We start from the raw sequence: 15886 nt of genomic DNA, 5'->3' as shown, positions 1-15886 counted from the left end.
GTCGTCTTCTAGAACGCGTTTCCTCGATTTAAAAAACTACATTCCCCGTGGCGGTTGAAACGTGAAGCTTCCGTCGAGCACGTCGCGGCGGTTAGGGATTGTAGTTCTATTAGCGCGGCTCGACTAATCAAAAGAACGCTCGTCTTAACCGTAAAGGACTACAATTCCCAAGCTGCCTAGCGACGTTGCTATTTTCATCGTTTTACTCGATGCTGAGAGGGTTGTTAAAGTCCACGGTAGATACGCCGATTATAAATAAACAACTTTTAACAGTAATGGTGGTGATTTAGCAAAGCATGGAGGTGATCGAAACAATTGTGATACAGAGTACTGAGGTGGAGGGAAAGGAGACGGTGGTGTCCAGTGTGGACGCTGATAAATCAAAAACAGGTGAGTAGTCGCAGCCTGAAGTTAGATTTCATCCAGTCACCGCATGCAGCGAGGAGGGCCTGATGAGTGCGCAGGCTCTGCATCAAATAAATGGATTACTATATTTATTTGCGTCTATCTGGTGGCTTTAAAATAGGTGTTTTTATTGCACAGGCTGTGTCAAAGTGTGCAGGTTCAGTGCAAGGTCATAAATATAACAACCAATTACCAAGAGGTGGAAAGTAACTAAGTACATTTACTCAAGTACTGCACTAATTTTAAGGTATTTAAGTATTTTATATTAATGCTACTTTATACTTCCACTCCACTACATTTCAGACGGAAATATTGTACTTTCTACTCCACTACATTTATTTGACAGCTTTAGTTACTTTTCAGATGAAGATTTGACACAATGGATAATATAACAAGCTTTTAAAATACAACACATTGTTAAAGATGAAACCAGTGGATGTCTTACGAAAAGCAGTGTGTAGTCAGGCTCACATTTCAGATGAGTTGTTGATCCAATATTTCACTATCTGTCTTTGTTTTGTCTTCTTTCCTCTCCCATTAATCATCTCACCAGCCCTCACATTTATCTGCTGACCCTTTGGAGGGGCCCCGCCCCTAGGTTGGGAACCACTGGACTAAACTAGCTAACTGTATATAAAGTAGTGTAAACTAGCTAACTGTATATAAAGTAGTATAAACTAGCTCCACCTCCAGCAGCTACAACAGTAACATGCTGCTTTAACACTGATGCTTCACTATTAATAATCTAATGATGTCATATATAATAATATATCACTACTTTTACTGTAATACTGCATACTACATCACTCATAATACTACAGTACTTTTACTTCAGTACTACATTGCATTACTAATACTTTAGTGCTTTTTTACCTTAAGTAGGGTTTTTCATGTGGGACTTTTACTTGTAATGGAGTATTTTTAAATTGATGTATTTGTACTTTTACTAAAGAAAAGGATTTCAGTACGTCTTCCACCACTGTCAGTGATATTCTCCCCCCTTTTATTTCCCCCTCTAGAGTTTATATGGACCCTGCAGGCCACATGGCACCTTGTCAACATTCGGCTGGAGATGGATCAGGCTTTCGACCAGCCAGTGTGCAAGAAAAAGAAACTTTGGGAGATGGTGGCAGTGAGGGTGAACGCCAAACTGAGGGAGTCCGAGGTCATTGACGTCACCGTGAAGGCTTACGAGTGTGACCTCAAGTGGAGAAACATGCTGGCCACGTACAGGAAGAACGCAGAGAGGGCCAAGAGGCTGGGAGCGACCAGCGTCCACTGGGAGTTCTTCAAGGCCATGCACGAGGTCCTGGGCAAGAGCCGGGAGGAGATCGAAGCGCAGCGGCAGGCCAAGCTCAGCGGGACGAGAGTGGGCAAGGCCATCGCCAGCAAAAGATTCACCCCGATCCTCCCCACGCCTCCCATGACAGCCGCTCCCTGCTCCTCGCGGCCTCCGCAGGACATCCTGCAGCTGTACATGGAGCTGCAGGAGAGGAAGATGAACATGTGGGCCCAGCAGAAAGCTCTGGAGGAGAGGAAGATAGATGCCATCAACAACTTGGCCCAGGCCATCTCCAGCCTGGCTCAGAAGAACAGCACACAGACGCCCAAAGACGGACCCTAGACTGGAGACGTGAAGCAGATCTAGACTTTTGATTTGTGCCGTTTTGCTGTTACCAAAAACTTTTCTGATACTGCACGAAGAAAACTGTTGAAGCACATTTTTAACACTCTTTGGTCGTGTTAGCACATTTTTTTATTGTTACAGTTTTTAGAATAATTTGGCCAGTCTGAACTCTGTGAGGAATGGGCAGCACTTGTTTACACTAAAAAACAGACCACATATCATTTAATGGTTTATCCTTTTCTGTACATCTCCCAGTACTTGAAATCATCACTTATTTTTATACCAAAACTAATAGATAATAATTATTTTCATCATCAATCAATCATTTTGTCTACAAAATGTTCTTTTTTTGGTCCAACTAACAGTCCGAAACTTAAAATGTTAAGTTTACTATCATGAAAGACACAGCAAATCATTAAATCATCACATTTAACAAACCAAACCAACACATTTTTGTCATATTTGCTTAAAAAAAACAAACTAAAATTATTATTCTGCTTTAAAAAGTTGCCGATTTTGTGACAATTGACTAATCGTTGCAGCTCTAGAAAAGTTAATTATGATCGGAGAGTAAAAAGCACACTAAAATATTACTTCTATATAATATTAATAGAGGCATCCTTCCATCATTGTACCAGTGATTGATATTAAATGTGAGCAGTCTATGCAAGAGTGGAGCATGTTTTGTATGAAGGCAATCATGACGTGGTGATACAGTGTTATAAATACATGAATGCAGGTATTCATAGCTGTGTACTACTGTTAGTACATTATTAATATACTGTGTGTTATGTTATCAGACAGTATGAACAACTTAAATATGTTTTGCCTTGTAATAAATAAAAACTACTTTTCTAAATGTTTGTCCAGCTCTGTTCTTACATATTTGGTGGTGGACAGAATATTAGAGACATATATGCCAGTGGTAGTTAACCCTCCTGTTGACCTCGAGTCATGGAAGGAAAGGAGGAAGAAGGGAGGAAACAAGGAGGGGGGAAGGGAGGAAGGGATGAAGGAAGGAAAGAAGGGAGGAAGGGATGAAGAAAGGAAAGAAGGAGGGAGGAAGGACAGAAGGAAGGGAGGGAGGGAGAAAGAAAAAAGGAAGGTAGGAGAAAGAAGGACAGAGGAAAGAAGGAAGGTAGGGGAGGAAAGAAAGAGAAGGAGGGAAGGAAAGAAAGAGAGAAGGAGGGAGGGAGGAAGGACAGATGGAAGGAAGGAAAGAAGGGAAGATAGAAGTCGGGGTCAATTTGACCCGGGAGGACGACACAAAAGTTAATCAAAACCAACTTCAACTAAATGCATCAATCTTAAAGATGTAATATACAACATTTAGCTCAATTAGATGTCAGCAAACAACTATTTACTATATAAAGATAAAGTGAAGTAATAGTTTCCTGATGCTGTGAATTAAGTCACACTTCCCTCTAAATGTGTTGTCTGAGCTTCTCTGTGTGCTTTGTGAGTCCTTCGCTGTCCTCCCCGCAGCCATTTTCAACATGTCAGCTGATTCACACATTTCTAATGAATCATATTACAGATACAATTTGATGTGAGTTTTGTGAACTTTCTGTTTTATTAGATGCCACTATTAGTAAATGACACCTGCATTTTTTTGATCTGAGGTGCTTGTGTGACATCTAGTGGGGATGAATATGGTGTAATGCACCTTTATATAAAGTCTAGTCAATGTGGTGATTTCTCTTTTTTTTAAAGTACATTTTAAAAGAAGAATTGAAACTGGCTGCAGCTGTTAAAGTTAAAAATGGAAACTCTCTGTCTACTTCAATCAATTAAAAAAAAATCATCTATCATATATTATTATCTCCCCAACCCTAACCCTAGCCCTAACCCTCAAAACTGAACCAGTTATCCACCTTTTATCTGATTTTGGTGATGTGTATCTACAGACACACTCCGACAATTAAGTGATCTGGGGCTGAATGTTGTATATTTCGCCTTTAAAATATATTTGGTGTAGTTACATATTGATTTTTAGTACATTTTAAAAGTGGAAGTGAAATTGGCTGCAGCTGTTAAAAGTTAAAAATGGAAACTCTATGTCCACTCCAATTAATTAAAATACCCTATAACGAACTTCTATCCCTGTTATGGCAAACTAACCATAAGAATGATCGTTATGTCACATAATCTAAATGCTTTAACAACAAATATATAGCCATTATCTGACTGTGGTGAAGTGTATGTGCAAACACACTCAGACGATTAAGAGATTTTTGTTAAAATAAACTTTTATCTTATACAAATTATATTCTCCGACAACAAAAATCATCAAGCATCATCACGTGTTTTCAGAATCAAAGTTTTTAAACAGAAAGTCTGCGATGTCGTCACGTCTGCGCACACCCTCATCCTCTTCCTCTTCCTCCACCTCCACCTCTCCCTCTTGACTCATGACTTCCTCTCTCTCAACCTCTCCTTGAACTATTTCTCCCATATCCAAAAACACATTGTGCAGCACGCAGGCGGTCAGCACCACAGCTCGGGCTCGATCGTAGTTCCCGATATCCAAATACCTGAGTCTTTGAAATCTGGCTCTCAGGTTGGCAACGGCCTGATCCAGGATGTGAAAATGTGCCTCCAGAGTTTTGTTAAAGAGCTCCTCTCTCAGTCCGCGACTTCCTGTGTAGGGTGTTAAAATCTGAGCGGTGAGTGGGTATCCGGCTTGGGCCACCAGGCAGGAGCCAACGGGCATCAGCTCTGGATGCTGTTTGAGTTCATTTCTCACAGCGCCACCTCTGTCCAGATCTGATCCTTTACTGACGCTGCAGTGGAGGAAACGGCCTTTACAGTCACACACAACCTCGAGGTTGAGCCAGGAGTCGGGATGAGCTTCCTTCTTCATCCTCTTCACCTCAGGTACTGCACTCTCCACGTCATGTTTCCCTATAGGCAGGCGGATGGGGATCCGGGTGAATCCCAGCACTCCCAAGACCTGAGGGACAGTTTGCTCCTCTTCTTCTTGCTCCCTTTCTTTTCCCAGCAGACTGGAAAGTGGAAGCAGGACGTCTACAGCCTCTCTGCCTGAAGAATAGAGATTAAATAAACCCACATTTATCATTTTCAACTCTCATTTTACACTGATATCATTCACATTGACAGGATCTTCCAATAAAATAATTTAAAAAAAAACACTGAAATCAACCCACCGTCTGGCCATCTGATCAGCCTCTCCTGCAGCATGTTGACTCGCTCACAGAAAGAGAAGAAGATCCGGTGGATGTTTCCTTTCTCCAGGCGGAAACGACGGGACACGCAGCGGTAGCTGACGCGCTCGGAGAGCAGTGTGAGGGACAGCAGGACGGTGTGAGACAGAGACAAGCGAGCACGTCCAGCCATGCGAGCCCTGGATTTGGAGTTTTGAAGCAGATCAGCGATGTACTGATGGATGAAAAAAGGAGAAAATGATTTTACAGTTTCCAACATCAGTTAGTTTGTAGATTTAACTTGTATTTAAGGTCAAATTGCACCATGAACACTGGGCCCAAAGCTGAAAATAATCCATAAAAGTTACAGTAACAAATATTTAGAGGTGAAAATTATTAATCAACTCTTATCTTAAAGGTAATTGGAGTCCATTTTTTGTGTCGCACCTTTTAATATGTATTTATTGTAAACTTATATCTTCAGGTTTTGAAGTTTTGGTTTGACAAGAAATCCACAGACCTCCTTCGGTGCAAAACTGTAGCCTATTAAAAGTTGATCTGAAGCTAATATGAAGTTTCAGCCACCCAAATGAGTCAAATCAAGTAGATATCTTTAAACGTTACAGTCTTTTTAGTGCCAAAATCCCTCTTTTTGTTACTATACTTCTATCACAGCTCAACAGGGGAAACAAAAGACTGTAAATGTGTCAGATATCCACTTGGTATGACTAACTCAGACTGCTGAAGCCTCATATAAGCTTCACACCAACTTTTAAATGCCACTGTGGATTTTGTCCTCCATCACTTGCACTAAAGCACATTTGAAGGAGATCTTTTAATAACCAGTATGAACAGATGTTTTGAGACAGACATGAACAATTAGTGAAGCTGTCCTTTAAATAATGGTGCAAATGATCAATTATGCATCAGTAAATTATCTATTAAGGTGCATAAACGTATTTGACGGTCTCAGAGGTGTTTATTTACCTTGACAGCAGCTGTGTCTGCAGGCTCCAGCTGCTCTCTGCTCTCCTCCTCTGCAGCAGGACTGGATGATGGGGTCGTGTGTGAAACTTGTGGCTGCACATTAGTTTCATCCTGCAGTAACTGAACGTATATAGGAGCAGCAGCAGAAGAAGAAGAAGAAGAAGAAGAAGGAGCAGGAGCAGGAGGTTGAGTTTTGAGTTTAGTGATCAGCTCAGCCTCCAGGATCTCCTCCACAGCCTGGTCAAGTCTCTGCTCCAGCTCAGCAGGGGACAGAGGCTGCCACTCCCGCTCCACAATGTCCAGCACGGCTCGGCCTGCAGATAACACATATTCACTGACGTCCATGTGTGCTGCTGCAGGTGAATCAATTAGACCCTTTATTTTAACCTAGCAAACTACAGGAGCCATTATTTTGTCGCTGCACCGCCTCTAAATGCTATTACAGCCGGGTCGTGCCTAGACCTGCGATTCGCCTCAAACAAATCTCGCGAGAGTTTTAATTTTAACTCAAAATAAAATATATAAAAAAGAATTCTAACCCTAACCAAGTGTTTTTCGTCTATAGACCCAACTAATCCTTAACTATATAATGTCACATAATTTCAAAATTATTATTTTGCACAGAGCGCACAATAAAGAGATAACGTCGCGAGATTTTGCTAAATCTAAGGGTAACGTTTGCTGCCTTCAGGTGCTGTCGGAAAGTTCAGTGATTTCTCTGAGACGTTCAGGAACAACGAGCACGTACTGTCAACGTTTGCTACAGTGGTTTAAAGTGTTTTTGAAATAGATTGTAAGCAAGGTTAGGGTTAGCTATTTTTACTTTATTGAATTTAGATCAACAATTACGTGATCAACATTAAATTAATCTATCTTTTTTAAATTATAATTGCTTAATTCATCATAATCATCTCAGAAATTATGAGGCAAATTGTTACCTCACAACTTTTTAAAGGGCTGAAACTAAGTTATTTTCATTGTTGATTACTTTGTTAATTATCTCCATTAACTGCAGTGATTTGGTGTAAAAAAAAGGTGAAATATATCAGATCATTGTTTCTCAAAGCCAAAGGTGAAGTCATCAAATGTCTCGTTTTGTACACAACCCCAAAGATATTCAGTTTACGGTTGTTTAAAAACTAAAGGAACCAGAAAATATTCACAATTGAGAAGGAAACCAGAAAATTAGGCTTTTTTTTCCTCACTTTTTTTCAAAATAGTTAATGTAATAGTTGGCAGTTGATTGATTGTTGCCCCTCTACTCAGCATACCTCAGCAATGACGCACACCACCCCAAATGATCCAACTGTATGCGTTTACAATCATTATACAGTCACTGGCCACTTCATTAGGTACACTTGTGCAATCTAATTCAATGAATACAACAGCTCTGCTATAAATTCAACATTTTAAAGATAATTCTACTGTTTATTACTGAGGTCATACTAAGTGGTGGTGGCATACTTGACTGGGGTTCCTAATATTTCGCCCCTCATGTATGTTAATGGCGTGGACAAAATATTAGGAACACCAGTCAACTTAATGCAAACCACCATCATCACCCACTATAACCTCAGTAATAAACATAAGGTAGAATGATCACCTTGTCAACAAAAACTGAAAATGTATAAGCTTCAAATATGTAGACTTTAAAGCAGAGCTGTTGTATTGGATTGAATTAGATTGCACAGGTGCACCTAATAAAGTGGCCAGTGAGTGTATATTATATAAATAGATCTTACTGAATTTGTTGTCATTGTTCATCAACTTCTGTAGCTTACATGATTGTATGAGTGACTTTTAATCAGCAGAAAAGGAAAAGCCTGTCAGTGTTGCTCAAACTGTGTCTAAGTGTGTGTAAACATATTAAATTATTCCAATATGTTTATCACTGATTGCATAAACATACAAAACAAACAACTTCAGTGCACACAGGTGAAAAACAGTTGTTTTTAATGTTAAATCAGTTACAAGTGCAACTTGTTGATCACTGTTTAACAGCCTCGATTTGCAAATGCTTTGTTTTTTTACGCCTCAATGTGTCAACAATTTCATTCAACACCCCTAGGTCAGAATATCTTCTCCCCTGTAGTGAACAATGGAGGGCTTCTTCTTCTTCTTTGTTTTAATTGTCGTTTTTGTGATCATGAGATCCCGTGTTATGCTTTCAGTTTTGATGTGCAGATGAGTTTGTTTCTGATTCTCCTCTTTAAATTGTTTTTTTTTATAGGAAAACTATGTGTTTAAGGTTTTAATGGTGTATAATACAACACACACACGCAGCAGCATGAGCTAAAACTAAATGGGGCAGTGATTTTTGGGGAGGGGGCAAAGGAGGAGGGGGGGGGGGGGGTAATGAAGGGTCAAAATGTGCAGCCTGCCGATTACAGGCACTCATCCCACAAACAACCTGTTTAACTTTCCGCTCAATATAAACACTTTTAGGCCTCTGAGATGTCATGTGCTACAATCAAACACTGGAGAAGGAAAGGTTGGTTAGTTCCTACGTTTTGTTAGCGAGGTAAAAAATGACCAATAATTACTGCTAATCCTTTTTTTTTTTTTTTTTTTGATTGTTGCTCTACTAATGTCAGTCATTTTTTTGCCATTTTCAACACCAGGTCCACGCCAGCGTCACGTGTGTTGGAGATACCCACAAAACTGAGTGAGTGAGTGCGTTCAGTCTCAGTAATGTCTGTAAGCAGCTATATGAAAACTACGACTACTGATAAGTAAAAGTACCGGGAAATGCTCATCTCTTTTTTTTTTTAATGCTGGATCTTCTTGCCAAAACAAGTTGTATCTATATATTTTTTATAATTATAATTATTTCAGTCTGTTCAAAAAGAGTTCTTGAAATTGAAATACAGATAGTAACTTAGAAATTCACAAACTCCCTAGCTATCGTCGCCACACACGCACATATCCCGAGGCAGAGGACCCACAAAAAAAAGGTTAAATCCTAGTAATAGTTTAATAAAGAAACACACACACAAAAACATAAAAAGCCTAAAAATGTCACACCTTTATCAACTCCCACATTTAAGCCAGCAAAATTTAAAAAGAAAAAAAAAAAACAAAAAGAAAAGAAAAAACATAAGTAAGGCGGCATTAACCTTACCCCCAAATAAAGACTAGAATTAATTAAATACGAGGTACAATTCTTTATGTTCAGCCTTTACCAAATCCCATGGATGACTGACAGTGTTGTGACAAGTCCGTCAGGTAATCACTGAAGGGTCTTGTGTGAAATCAATTTTTTTTTTTTTTTTTCTTTTGTTATTCTAGCATGCGTTCACCGGTTTTCGGGATAAATGAACCACCCGCCCCTTCTCACATATACAACAAAAAAAGGGGGAATCCGTGTTTTTGTAACTGTTTGTGCCCAGTTGAAGATCTGTCGTCCACAACCGCTGAAGGCATTGCTTCCCAAAAAAAATTCAAAATCCCCTCCTCCCCTCTCCTCCCCTCCCCTCTCTCTCTGGTGCGTCCTCCCTCTCCGACCCCCCCTATTCGTGTCCCTCTTGGTTTTTTTTGTTTTTTCTTCTTCTTCTTTCCCCCCGCCCCTCTTTCTCTCTCTCTGTCTCCTCCTCACTGTACAGCCTGTTCGTTGGCTGTGCTGCCCGAGTCCTGGGGCTTCATGACGTCAGGAAGCTCTGGGGGAGTGGAGAAGGACTCGATCCTCAGCTGCTCGAATGAATCATCTGAGGGGAACGACAGAAGACAGAAGGCGACAAGAGAGAGATAGAGAAGGAGAAAGAGAAGTGAGTTTGTGTCAACAGAGGAACTGAAAGTAAATTAAAGCACAAAAAGCTCAGAGCTGAGAGTTTAAAAATCAGCTCAGCTCAGCCGAGACTATCATAAAAACTAAAAGCCTGGTGAAATTAAAGGTGAATTTATTAATTATTTACCACCCAGACGGAAAGCTAATCCCACTGTGGCCGGGGCCTGGGGTCGGGCCGTTTGATTTGTAAAGCCACAATTTCCAAGAGTTTGACTGTCGTTAAGCAGCACGTCATCCTGGAGAAGAAAAACAAACAAAAAACAAAGAAGTTTAGAGCCAGATGTTCTCACAGCATTGTTTTTTCATTTTTTGCACATATCATGTAAATGCCAGGAACATTGCACGTAATGTCACTCAGATTTCCTGCCCTTTGCACATTTATTTTTGTCTGTACAGAGGGTATATTCAGTCAATTTGAATTTCTTATATTATCTCACATTTCATTTATCAGCCCGTTCAGAGATAATGTCCGAGGTTGTTTGAAGAGTTAGGACATAGTATAGTAAGTTTTGTGAAATCAGTGAGGATTTTGTTATGAAGAATACTGGTCTTCCTCTAAGTTAGAAAGTTTAAAAGTGCCACTTTTAGGTGAATTAAAGGCTGCAGTCCTATCTGAGCTTTTGACTTTTTAGCACTCAACATGGATTAATTAAAATCCTGCATCTTCTACAACAGAAATGGATGTTATGTCATATTGCAATAACATTTGCATAACATTTTCTGAAAAAATCCATTAGCATAAACTACTGATGGATTAAAAATATTTAGACAGACTGTTTTAAGTAAATCCAGTTAGTTTAATACCTGATAAATTAAGATACTTCATCAAAATGACCAAAAAGAATTTCCAAAAATCTATCAGCAGTCGTGCCCATAAATCAAAGAGATGCTAACCTGATATTAACAATGTAGTTTAATGTGATAAAGTAGACACATATATATTGTCATATCACACATGTGCAGCAAGTTTTGTGACATCAGTGAGGACTCTATTATGAAGAATACATGTTTTCCTCTAAAATAAAAGTTTATAAAGTGCTGCAGTTCAAGCTTAGTGTTTGGCTCTTTAAACACGCTGACAGAAGCTGGCAAAATATATAAAATCCTGCATTTTGTACGACAGAGATGGATGTAATCTTATATTACAACATCAAATTTTCTAGAAAAATCAATTAAGAAACTTTTGAATGGATTAAAGTAATTGGATATATGTCTGTTTTAAATAAAGGTAGTGAGTTGAATACCTGATGAAATAAGATACTTCATCAAAATGACAAAAGATCCATCATCAGTGCATCATGCTCACAAAACTCTAACACAAGTCAAAGAAACGCTAAACTCAACTTAAAAGTGTACAGAAATGTGATAAAGACGACAAATTTATATTATATAGTCATATCACACACTGCTACACCGAGTTTAATCAGACAGTGCTGAAGCATGGCTGTGAATATTTGATATAGCTCTAAACTAAACATGTTTCATCAGCATGTATATATGAAAAACAATAACATCATGTGTCTCAGAGGAGATCTGAAGTTAAGAGTCAAAGGTTCACCGTGATATTGAGCTGCTGCTGTGGGTGAACAACTCCTTATGAAGCTGTTTTTTTCTAACTGATTTTATATTAGTTAAATAAGAGTAGATAACTATATTGAATATGTGATGCAGGTCTTTATGATTTGATGTGTTTAAACTTGAGAAATATTAAAGAAATTTAAAATAACAGCTGTTTTTTATTTGGAAAGATGAGTTTTATCATGGGGACAAAAACAAAAGTACAGAATATCTGAGATAACTTGCTTATTGTAGTAATTGAGGTTCAAATTGCTGATATGGTCGACCTCTCCGCAAAACTGTTGTTATCTGAAACAGCTTTATTCCTATATTTGTTTTCACTTACTATTTTTCCATTTGGGCTTGTCACTATTTCTACTGGAGGACGAGAAACAAGGACATAAAAACATGATAATCTACTTTATTTATGCTTGCCTATTTGAGTTTAATGACTGCAATAAACTAAACTAAGAAAGCAAAACAATCCTTCAACTCTGTTCTTTAAAAACAAACCAAAAAAAAACATATTTTAAGATATTTTAATAAGCAGACAGTGTACAAACAGCTCACACCATGTGAACAACTTTAACCTAACAATTAACTAGATTTTGCTAAATAATCATATGAATTTTATTTATTGCTGACACATGAATAACTTGCCTCCTATCAGGGCTATTTTTTGGGTCTGAAAAATGTTCCAGGTGATTTATTTTACCTTATAAAGCCTCTGGTCTTCAGGTGGCCTCTTTAAGATACCCTCCACGATGCGCTTCAGCTCGTAGACTGTGGTGGACTCTTTGGCATCTGTGAAGATGGTCGTCTTGTGACGTCGAATCATTAGAAACACGTCCTGAAGGGGAAAAAAGTGACAAAAGGTGTGTGAGGAAACAATGACGCTCATGTATATTCACATCAGAGAAACTCGACTGTTTAGCTGGTAAAAAAGGTGTTTTTGAGGTCCTGTTCACACTTCATTAAAATACATCCGATCACAGGTGGACAGCTGTCAGTACAGGTGTGAATGCACCAAAGAAACATTGAGGACGCAGTGAGTCTTATTTCTAATCAGCCCAAAGACTTTTGTTTTTTTCTTCCTACTGAAAATGCCAAAATTAACTTGTTATAGCTTCCTAAATGTGAATATTTGTTAGTTTCTTTCCTCTTTAACAGTAAAGTGAATATCTTTGGATTGTGGACAAAACACAAAATACATACAGTGATTGACACTTTATTGACCAAATGACTAATTGGTTAATTGAATAAATAATCAACAGTTTAATGAAAATAATTGTTAGCTGCAGTTCTAATCCTATACTAAAATACAAGGGAATAAAACTAATTTTGGTGTAAAAAACAAACATTTATACACAAACTGTTACTGAAAGTCTTCACCATAAAGCCTCCATAAAGATATTTTTGTGAAATATTACAACTTTTTTCATGAAATATAACATCTTTTTTATGATTATTACGACTTTTTCGTGAAATATTACTACTTTCTTCTTAAAATATATATTTTTTTATTACTTTTTTCAAGTAGTTGTTTGGTTGATAAAATGTTAGAAAATGGTGGGAAATGTTCATCAGTGTTTCCCAAAATCCAACATACAACCTGAAGTGTATTTTTTACATTCTGACCAACAGTCCACAACCCAAAGATACTCAGTTTTCATTGAGACTGAAATGAACCAGAAAATATTCACATTTAAGAAGCTGGAATCTGAGAATGAGCAGCAGATGAAAGCTAGTCATTTGTTAACACTGATCAATTAAAGTGAGAGCATGAGATGAGGAATGTCTGAAATCTGTTTCTTTCTTTCTTTTTTAATTAATAACACCAACAGCACATGAACCACTAACCAACCACACAAAAGGAAATGCCCGAGCAAAGCCCCAAAGACAGTTCATGATGATTTTGTTTCCTGCAATCTGAATGTGTCACGATAACGCAAAACCAACAAAAACAACAGATGCTGGATGGGGAAAAAACCCTAAGAAGTTACTACTACAAAATATCCTAAAATTGTACTAATAAAACTAATAAATGTACATATATTTGGGCTAGGTTATAAATCAATATTTTATAAATATCGTCTTAGATTTTAAATATCGCCATTTCGTGATATGGAATAAGTATTGTCTTTTCCCGTTTTTAAAGGCTGCATTACAGTAAAAATGTAATTTTCTGAGCTTAACAGACTGTTCTATAATCTGCCTTTATCCATTATATCATTATATATATTATAACAGTCATCCCTACATTATTGTCAAAGTATCAACAGAGGTGTTTGGTAAAAAATATTGTGATATTTGATTCTGCCCGTATCACCCAGCCTTAATATATATGTAATAAATAATAATAAAATACTCAGTGTGTAAAAAGGTGTCCCACTGTATCTAAAAAATATAAGATATACCACCTAAGGAACCTGTGTACACAACACACAGTCTAACATTAGACATTTGTGATTTAACATTATCATTATCTTCACACACATAAATATAACACAAAACAAATACTATAAGATGGGTTCACAATTGTCCACAATAGTCCTCTTAAACCAACAGCCAGGAGCCTAAATGTTTAAAACATGTTTTTCTTGCTGTAATCATTCCTCCTGTCCATACTGACCATTAGAAGATCCCTTCATAATATAAAGTACAAAGTAGTAGGTGATGGGGGACAAAATCCACAAGCTTTCGGAGAAAAAAAATGATTTAAAAGTTGATCTGAAGCTTCTGTCATCCAAATAAGTCAAATCAAGTAGATATCTTTCAACGTTATAGTCTTTTTAGTGCCAAAGTCCTTCTTTTTGTTACTATACTTCCACCACAGCTTAACAGAGAAAACACAAAGAGGGAATTTGATGCTAAAAGGACTGCAAATGTGTCAGATATCCACTTGACATGACTAACTCAGACTGTTGAAGCCTCATACAAGCTTTCACACCAACTTTTAAGTCCCTATTTTTATTAGAGGATCTTGTAACAGCCAGTATGAACAGCAGAGGAAGTATTACAGTGAGTAAGCACCTGACTGCTGTTTTAAGACACACACATGAAAAATTAGGAACCTGTCCTTTAACAGAAATGAGGTAGTAACATTATATAGCTCCTAGTTAAAGTAGCTGTAATAGCCACTTTATGGTAGCTTTAAACTATGTAGCAGCAATTTATGCAAAATCTGACAGTGATGTCAGTTTAATAAGAGGGAAAATAGCATTTTTAAGGTTAATAAAAAACAATCTCTACCCACATTTAATTTCCGCATCGTTTAAAGCCCCTCAGTGCGGCAGCTTGCTACCATTGCATTAGCACTGTTAGCTTCACTGTTAGCTTCCTTTAATTTAACTTAAAAAGGGGTGAAACTGTGAAGCTACAGAGCACTTAACACATAGCTTGTGTTGGCACCAGTCTTTACGTTTTTTTTAATAGCCTTAAATGCTTAATGGTGTTGTTTCACACACAAACACACAGATGGTTATGGGTTAGCAACTCGAGCTAGTTAGCTTCTCTGCTGCTAGCTGCTGCTGCTCAGTTGAATCAAAAAGCTAAACAAAAAGTTTGTTAGCCTGGCTGTCACTTCATTAAAACACTGGTTTAACGTGTGTTTTTCTACCTGGATACAATCTCTGCATTATAAAGCAATGTTCAGCCAATTGTATTGACGCTAATCGACGTGAGGTTTTAAGTAAAAGCTACACCAACAAAGACATGAAGCTACTGACAGCGGACATTTTAACAGCGTCTACACACATATATATATATTAAAAAAGGGGTTTAATGTTTAATTAAAGTACAGATTGAGAGAGTCAACAGGCTGGTTATATTGTGAGCTGTATCTGTTTTTCCTCACTCACCATTTCTTGCGGTTGGTTGCACACAGAGAAGAAGAAAAAAAAACGCCTCCAAGCTGCAGCAGAGCTCAGAGCAGAGTCACATGCAGCGCACAGAGCAGCCAGCAGGGGGCAGCAGCTTAATGGGGGTTTCTACTGTCATTCTACTGCTGCGTTACCGCCCCCTGCTGGACTGTAGTAATAACTACAGCGTCAACACAAAGTGATCCCCCATTCACACTGTTCATTTTAGCAACAGTATCCCTATTTGTCACCAAATTTGACCTCAGCACCCCTAAAAATAAATAAATGATTATTGTATTTCCCCCCCCTAAAAATTATCTTTAAAATTGAATTATTTTGCGAGCCTCTCTGTTTAGAGATGGAACAAACAATTATGCTACAGGTTCAAATGGTTTTATTTTAACAGGTTTAATGTAATTTGGATAGTTCTGTCATTTATATAATCTTTCCCTCAGAGTTCATTAACTATCTCAGGCTCCTCTCTGTAGAAATCTGTGATTGT

At 38.0% G+C, this 15886-nt stretch overlaps 3 protein-coding genes across 3 annotated transcripts; 1 reads left to right on the top strand and 2 right to left on the bottom strand.

Annotated features, from left to right (window-relative positions):
* The first annotated feature begins 253 nt into the window (after positions 1 to 253).
* On the top strand, positions 254 to 2116 carry si:dkey-66i24.7 (uncharacterized). Its single transcript, XM_053338537.1, has 2 exons — positions 254 to 390; positions 1425 to 2116. Exons 1-2 carry the CDS (start codon positions 297 to 299, stop codon positions 2027 to 2029), a joined length of 699 nt encoding a protein of 232 aa, XP_053194512.1. The 5' UTR covers positions 254 to 296; the 3' UTR covers positions 2030 to 2116.
* A 2187-nt stretch (positions 2117 to 4303) lies between these two features.
* On the bottom strand, positions 4304 to 6591 carry LOC128378924 (uncharacterized). Its single transcript, XM_053338509.1, has 3 exons — positions 6184 to 6591; positions 5200 to 5431; positions 4304 to 5074 (listed from the first exon to the last, which is right to left on the bottom strand). The coding sequence occupies exons 1-3, from the start codon at positions 6526 to 6528 to the stop codon at positions 4332 to 4334; spliced, it is 1320 nt and encodes a 439-aa protein (XP_053194484.1). The 5' UTR covers positions 6529 to 6591; the 3' UTR covers positions 4304 to 4331.
* Positions 6592 to 8119: 1528 nt separating this feature from the next.
* On the bottom strand, positions 8120 to 15474 carry elob (elongin B). Its single transcript, XM_053338543.1, has 4 exons — positions 15385 to 15474; positions 12240 to 12374; positions 10095 to 10203; positions 8120 to 9887 (listed from the first exon to the last, which is right to left on the bottom strand). The coding sequence occupies exons 1-4, from the start codon at positions 15385 to 15387 to the stop codon at positions 9775 to 9777; spliced, it is 360 nt and encodes a 119-aa protein (XP_053194518.1). The 5' UTR covers positions 15388 to 15474; the 3' UTR covers positions 8120 to 9774.
* Positions 15475 to 15886: the final 412 nt, after the last annotated feature.

This window comes from Scomber japonicus, chromosome 18 (assembly GCF_027409825.1).
Source record: "Scomber japonicus isolate fScoJap1 chromosome 18, fScoJap1.pri, whole genome shotgun sequence".
NCBI classification, from domain to species: domain Eukaryota; kingdom Metazoa; phylum Chordata; class Actinopteri; order Scombriformes; family Scombridae; genus Scomber; species Scomber japonicus.
The sequence above is the reverse complement of the archived record's forward strand: the minus strand, read 5'-3'. Positions and strand labels throughout refer to the sequence as shown.